The sequence below is a fragment of the Channa argus genome, chromosome 1, assembly GCF_033026475.1.
Source record: "Channa argus isolate prfri chromosome 1, Channa argus male v1.0, whole genome shotgun sequence".
Lineage (NCBI taxonomy): Eukaryota > Metazoa > Chordata > Actinopteri > Anabantiformes > Channidae > Channa > Channa argus.
Window position 1 is genome coordinate 46,328,223 of NC_090197.1, and position 7,380 is coordinate 46,335,602.

General features: G+C 39.3%; 1 protein-coding gene across 1 annotated transcript; it reads left to right on the forward strand.

Moving 5' to 3' along the window:
- The first annotated feature begins 292 nt into the window (after positions 1-292).
- sec23ip (SEC23 interacting protein) lies at positions 293-7,380 on the forward strand. The gene is made up of 18 exons (XM_067526745.1): positions 293-459; positions 979-1,487; positions 1,643-1,850; positions 1,971-2,164; positions 2,286-2,375; positions 2,464-2,584; positions 3,467-3,556; positions 3,648-3,789; positions 3,889-4,097; positions 4,177-4,265; positions 4,460-4,630; positions 4,923-5,018; positions 5,105-5,260; positions 5,348-5,503; positions 5,628-5,730; positions 6,071-6,253; positions 6,335-6,497; positions 6,994-7,380. Exons 1-18 carry the CDS (start codon positions 327-329, stop codon positions 7,073-7,075), a joined length of 2,895 nt encoding a protein of 964 aa, XP_067382846.1. The 5' UTR covers positions 293-326; the 3' UTR covers positions 7,076-7,380.

A 7,380-nucleotide genomic window follows, 5' to 3' on the forward strand; every position in this document is an offset into this window, starting at 1 on the left:
TTATATACAATAGTTTTTTATTTTGGCTTATTTGACACGATGAAATTACGCATTTTATGGAACTCCTCTGACCTTTAGGTGGCAGTAATGAGAGATGTTTTTTGTTTTTCTCACCACAACCAACGAACTGCAGTCAAATGACCTGCGCAGTTTTAGTAGATCTTCAAACAATGTGTGACCATCTCTTCATCCATTAAGCTACAGTTATTGCTGGTGATGTTTTGTAAATCAGTACATTTGTGCAGCAAGGGGAAATGCTGTTTTTGAGAACTGAGCATGTACTACCTGCCTGCTCCGGTAGTGGCTACGTGTAATTCTAGGGGAAAATGGCAGATAGAAGAACTAACAATGTTCCCAACGCTGGTGCAAATCTACTGTTCAGCGGCGCTCCGGAGTTCAACTTCAATTTGCCTTTCATGCCAGTGAGTCAGGCCACTGGCCCGGCTGTGTTGTCAGGAGGTAAGAAGAACTAATAGAGAAAAGGTCCAATAAGATAGACGTTTAGCCGTGTCGTTATTACGCTAAGCTTCATAGCTAACAGAGACTTCTGTGATGCAGTCAGCTGGTATTTAGTGTAAAATTAAAAAACAAACTGTCTCGGACATTTGGTTAGACCTAACTGACAGTGATGTTCTTTGGTCAGGGTGGTGACTTATAAATTTATATTGAAAAATAATTAAAATATGTATTTTTTTAAACGTATTACAATTGGCTACATTCCTGTGCTTGACTTAACTAGTATTTTAGAGCCATCGATTTTAGATGGTACCTCAGACTATGATACAGTGTTAAGGGCATCTTATTTATTTTCTTATTCTAAAAATTAAATGAATAAAAATAATCGCTGTCCACAGCTATACTATTATATGTTCATCTATACTTTCATTCCTGTAAATAAATATGGCAAGCATTTTACATGTTTATTGCAGAGTCCTGTGTTGCACTTTTCAGATATGTTTTTTGTATTTTGTCAAATAGATGATTCTACTGATGTTGGTGAAGAAGACAGTTTTCTAGGTCAGACAACTGGGAATGGACCACCTCCCTCTACATTTAACTACTTCTCCAGCCCTGTAACCAGCAGTGATCCATTTGCATCCATCAGCCAGTCTCCATGCCCACCGCCTGCCTTGTCCATGGCTCAGACAACAATTGGCCCCGTTTCTGTTCCCAGCAGTGTCAACATGGCTCCACCACCACCGCCAACAAGCTCACAAATGAACTCCCCTCTTCAGACATTTGGGAATGCAGTTTACCAAAGCCCCATGGGGCGTCACACTCCTCCCCCCACCACAATAACCCCACCACCTCCCCAGATGCAGCCACAGACTCATAACCCATATCGACACACCCCCACCAGCAGCCGAGCCAGTCCTTATATTCCAGCTCCAGAAATGATGCCGCCAACACATACACCACAGCAAAACCCTTACTCTCTCAGCTCCCCACCACAGACATTCCCGCTGTCAGGACCCACGTTCACAAAGGTAGACAAAAGCTGATCAGTTTGTCAGATACTTGATTGACTGTATTGATTGAAGTAAATAAGAATTTAAGAGCACCAGTTATACATCCCTGAAATGCAACAATCAGTAATAAATAGATAGTTTATAATCAGGATTTTGTTTTCTTGTCTCTTTAGCCTCCTCCTACACAGATTCAAACTCCTCCACTTCCAACCACCACTGCTGGAGCAATGGTTCCCACAGGTCCCTTGATGCCACACAACTACAGTGTTTATGAACCTGTTCAGCTTCACTGGTTTTACTGTAAGCAGGTGGAGTCAAAAAGTGTCTGGCTTCCTTTCAGTATCATCGACTCCCTTCAGCTAGAAGAGACATACAACTCAGGTATGATAGAGATATGATCCAGAAAAACCTGAACTTCTAACCTTGGTAATGTTGGTACTTTCACAGTGCAGTGAAACTGTTATCTGCCCTAATATTGATGTGGCCTTCATGTATTTATAGTTCAACCAGACCCAGAAAATGTGATCGTACGTACAGATGGAGGGCGTTACGATGTGCAGCTCTACGACCGCATGCGGACTGCAGTGTACTGGGAGGAGGAGCCCACAGAGGTCCGGCGCTGCAGCTGGTTCTACAAAGGGGATACTGATAGCCGTTTTATTCCTTACTCTGAGGAGTTTAGTGACAAGCTGGAGGTCTGTGTCTCTCTTGCAATTGAACATTGCTACTGTCTTTTTTAAACATCTTAATTTTTCAAAAACTTCTGCATCAAATCTAACATGCAGTGTTTAAATTACATTGTATATTTACTCACAGACAGAGTATAAGAAAGCTGTGTTGACTAACCAGTGGCATCGTAGACTTGAGTTCCCATCTGGAGAAACCATTGTCATGCACAATCCAAAGGTAAAGCTTTGTTTGAATGTGTTATATGGTGATTTTGTCACGATTAGCATGATTTATTGAGTGATGGTTGTTCACTTTGCCTCTTTAGGTGATTGTGCAGTTTCAGCCATCCTCCATTCCAGATGAGTGGGGTACAACTCAGGATGGGCAGACAAGGCCCAGAGTGGTGAAAAGAGGGATTGATGATGACCATGATGAAGTGCCTGATGGTAGTCAAGTTTTGTTTTTTACCCAAGGTTATTTAATCTAATTTTAGGCATTTACAAGGGGAAAAAGCTCTAGATTTTTTTTAAAGAGGCACACTGACTGAAACATTTAATATGCACAAGTGACTGACTTGTGCATCTTAAATTGACTCAAACGTAACCATTTCTTTGCCAGATTCTCAATGACTAACATTTCTAACATAATATCGGATCAAATTATTTTTTAAACTGAGCACATGTTATGCCATAATATACCATGTCTCAGAAATACAGTACTTAGAGTCACAAACAGTTTAATCAAGTGACCAAACTGATGATCAAATGATGAAACTCCCTTTGTATTAAAAGTAAATGAATCTTAAGCTCAGTGATCCATTCAGGAAGCTCAGTAGTATATTAGCTCAAGTATTTTTAGAAAAATACACAATATAAAGCTGAGGCACTACAAAGGGATTTATGTGGAAAAAATACATCAGCTTTTCTAGAAAAGGGATTTGATATCTGATTGTGTGATGCAGTTTAATTATAATTTCTAGAACTTAGATTTTAAATGGTCTGCACTTATAAGGGCTTTACACTGCTTCTTATTTACCCATTTGCACTCACAATCACACACACACACCGATGGGGGAGCCTCTGTGCAGCTGACCAATGCTCAACAGGAGCAACTAATTTGGGGTCTTGCTCAAGGACACTTCGGCATGTGACCAGAGGAGCCGGGATTGAACCAACAACTGCGAGATTGGTGGACAATCTTCCTGCGCCTCAGTCGCCCTTTTACGGCAACCCTTTTAAGAATCCTGTTAAGATGCCAACAGCGCAGTCATTCTCTGTGCATATCAGTAAAGTAATATTTAACATTTTCATTATGTACATTTTTTCCAGGTGAGCCCACCAAGGTTGATCATCTTGTGTTCATGGTTCATGGAATCGGTCCTGTGTGTGACCTGAGATTTAGGAGCATGGTGGAGTGTGGTGAGTACCACACTCGACTGGTATTCCCCAGTGTTGTCTTAGCCTCTATGGCCATTCATGAAATAAACTCTACAAATCCTTGTGCTTTCAGTGGACGACTTCCGTAATGTGTCTCTAAAGCTGCTGCACAGTCACTTTAAAAAATCGCTGGATGAGCACGCCATCAGCAGGGTGGAGTTTTTACCTGTCCAATGGTACTCTGCTCTGCATGGAGATGCCACAGGTGTGGATAGGTAAGGAGAGGCGGGATTACTGTGACAATTTGCAAACACAAAGAAAAAAGAATTTCTTAATTATACCATTGTAGTAATTTTTCTCATTTCTCTTTGTAGGAGGATCAAGACGATCACTTTGCCTAGCATTGGACGCTTACGTCACTTTACAAATGAGACTTTGTTAGATGTCCTTTTCTACAACAGTCCCACTTATTGCCAGACCATCATGGACACTGTTGTTCTAGAAATTAACAGACTTTATGCCCTGTTCCTGAAGAGGAACCCAGACTATAGAGGAGGCATATCAGTGGCTGGGCACAGTTTAGGTAATACATAATTTTATTGTTGGCTTCAGTGTTCTTTTCTGTTTTCACCTAAATTGTCTTGTTCCTTTTGTTCTTGCAGGTTCCCTGATTCTGTTTGACCTTTTGTCAAATCAAAAGAGTGCACTGGCTATGCCAATCATGCCCACAGCTAATGGGGACCCTAAACAGGTTAAATAAACAAATTAAACCTGCAGTTACATATTGTTTTTATCCTGCTAATCAATTGAAAAACATCAGATATCTCTTTATTATTTAACAATTAACCCTAGTTGTTTTTAGTTTTTTGGCATATTCACGTACATTATGGATCATAACAGAGTAATGTCAGACTACATAACTGTAAATTCTCTTTTTTCTATCAGGTTGAAGCCTCTGTTACACAGGCTAATAATGCTAACACTTCTCCAGCTGTGGAAGAGGAGCCCAAAGAAGATGAGGAAGAGTTTATGGATCTTTCTGCTGTGCTTGAACATCTTGGCCTGTCTGAGTACAAGAGTACTTTCGATGAGGAGAAGATAGACATCGAATCTTTTGTAAGAATATTTTATTTTTCATTTGCTAGGAAAGAGGACCCGGTGACTCAGTAGTAGAGCATTGGGTTGAAATGATCTTTGCTTGCTATAAAGGAACATTTTTACTTAGACCTAAAATATATAACTCTATGAGATTTGAAGTTATCACAAACTTCTGTAAAGCCATAAAAAATTTATGGAGGAGAAATTGTGAAAACTGATATGAAACTGATGAAAATGTTATTATTTTATAATCTTTTTTTATAGGATAGTGGTGGCTGTTTCATGGTGTTACTTTGTCACATTTTTTCAGCTTATGTGCACAATTGAGGACCTGAAAGAGATGGGAATCCCTTTGGGTCCTAGAAAAAAGATCACCAAGTTTGTCAAAGACCGAGTTAATATTCAGGTATGTTTCTCTACTACGTATCTGTGAGGTCTGCAAACAGATGGTGATTGTGTCCCTCTTATTTTGATGCTGTTTCCTGTGTGCAGGAGCAGAAAGCAGAAGGCAAGGAAGTCAGCCAGGTTGCAGCGCCTCCACCAGCAACTGAAGCTTTCCCTGATCCATTTGTGAAGAAACTTCCTGTGGGCAACACTGCCTCCTCCATTCACGTCAACTATAATTACTTTGAAGTTGGTACTGGACAGGTAAATCTGACCTTAAACACAAATGGAGAAACTGTAAAAAGTTTCAAAATTTTACTCAAGATTATTTTTAATTGTTTGCTGCTGCAGGTTTCAGTGATCTACCACAATCTGGACTTTGATCCAGTGAATTTCTTCGCCTTGGGTTCTCCAATCGGAATGTTTCTGACAGTACGAGGACTGGAAAAGATTGAAGAGACGTACCAGCTTCCAACATGCAAGGGATTTTTCAATATTTATCATCCGGTACGCAGCATGTCCCACCTGTGTATCCTGTTGGAATTACCAAACTTACCAACACATTATACTGTTAGTTTATACTTCCATACAGTGTAATCAGTATTTTATTAGTGACTGCTTTTCTTTTAAGTTGGACCCAGTGGCATACAGGATTGAGCCCATGATAATGCCGGACTTGGAGCTGAAGCCTGTTTTGATCCCTCATCACAAAGGGCGGAAGAGGCTTCATCTCGGTATGTCCCCTCGTTTTCGCTAACATTTTTGTTTGCATTGCCCCAGATAACTAATCCACAATTGTCATTACTAGATCCAATAAAAGTGCCAATAACTTTAACATCACCTAATTCTAAATGCTGAGAAACACACATATTCATAGCAGCATAAACTGACCTATGTGCTCTTTAGGTTTTTAGATTAAAATTTTAACATAGAGAAAGGGCCAATGTGGACAAATAGATGTTAAATAACTGGTGAAGAAAACTCTTTCTCTATATATGTTAGGGATAGGTTTTGGTTGTAAATAAAAAACCTTTATTTTTCATGCAGTTGTATAAATGGATCTCTCTGTTATAGAGTTGAAGGACAGTCTCTCCAGGATGGGCTCTGACCTGAAGCATGGTTTCATCAGTTCATTGAAGAGCGCCTGGCAGACCCTCAATGAGTTTGCCCGTGCACACACTTCGTCTGCTCAGCTTCAGGCTGAGCTTGCTATTGTGGCCAATCAGATTGAAGAACAGGAGAAGCAAGCACAAGAAGGTGAAATTCTCTGATTTGTAACTCTTATTTAGTTGTTTCTGTGTTGTGTGAGATTAATAATGTCAGTCTGGTCTATGACAGAGCATAAGATTGCTGAGAGCCTTGAGCCACAAAAGGAAGAAGAGCCCCAGGTGAAGATGGGAATGTTGAATGGAGGTAGTCGCATTGACTACGTCCTGCAGGAGAAGCCCATTGAGAGTTTCAACGAGTACCTGTTTGCCCTCCAAAGTCATCTCTGCTACTGGTACAAAGGACTTTTCAGACTTGTAACCTTGTAAAGTGTCAAATTTAGGGTTTGATATGTTCATGCTGCTCTCAATCACACTCTTACATCAGTTGTAAAGGATTTAAGGATAGGTTCATTGACCCTCTGCAGGATAAGAGCTATATGTAATAGATTTAATTTAAAAAAAAAAAAACATTACTAGGTTTTGCTTGCCATTGCTTATTTTTATTACATGTCTAGGACATCCCCCCCAAAATGTGTATTGTGATAAATAAAATTGAATAAAAATCATCAGCCTTAAATATACAAGTAAATCAACTTTAATTAGATCAGACTGCTGAGGACTCATGTCAGCTTTGGATACATTCTTGCACATGATAAAACTGTAGAAGCTGTAGGAAAGCAAGAAAAAAATATTTCAGTATCTATACATGCAACTGATTACTGCAACAATGTGAACCTTTCTGTGCTTTTACTGCTGTGACAACTCTTCCGTTATCTTTTGTTTTGTTAGGCAATCTGAAGACACAGCTCTGCTCATTCTCAAAGAGATCTACAAGACCATGGGGATCCATCCAGAAAACCTAGCACATTAATTATCTGAGATGAAAATAATCCTGAAACTCCTGGATTTTGATTATTATTATTTTTTTTAATTTTGTTTCCTTATTTTCTATTCATGTAGTTTATTGTATGCAGATGAATAATACAATAGTATTATGCCATTTGTCTTAAATTAAGAAACATGAATGAGTGACAGGTTTGATATTACATTTTTATAGTATAAATTATAGAACTGGTCAAGTTTACTGAAAATATGTATCATCAAATACTAACAGCAGAAATGACACTGTTTTACTTCATGGCCAAATTCTCAAAATAAATCACTTCCTTGCACAAA

What these genes read in the sequence shown, in the direction of transcription:
- sec23ip (XM_067526745.1), top strand. Translation starts at nt 327, where the DNA reads ATGGCAGATAGAAGAACTAACAATGTTCCCAACGCTGGTGCAAATCTA. An exon ending in CAGGACCCACGTTCACAAAG is followed by an intron (nt 1,488 to 1,642) that starts GTAGACAAAAGC and finishes TTGTCTCTTTAG; the next exon opens with CCTCCTCCTACACAGATTCA. An exon ending in AAGACCGAGTTAATATTCAG is followed by an intron (nt 5,019 to 5,104) that starts GTATGTTTCTCT and finishes TCCTGTGTGCAG; the next exon opens with GAGCAGAAAGCAGAAGGCAA.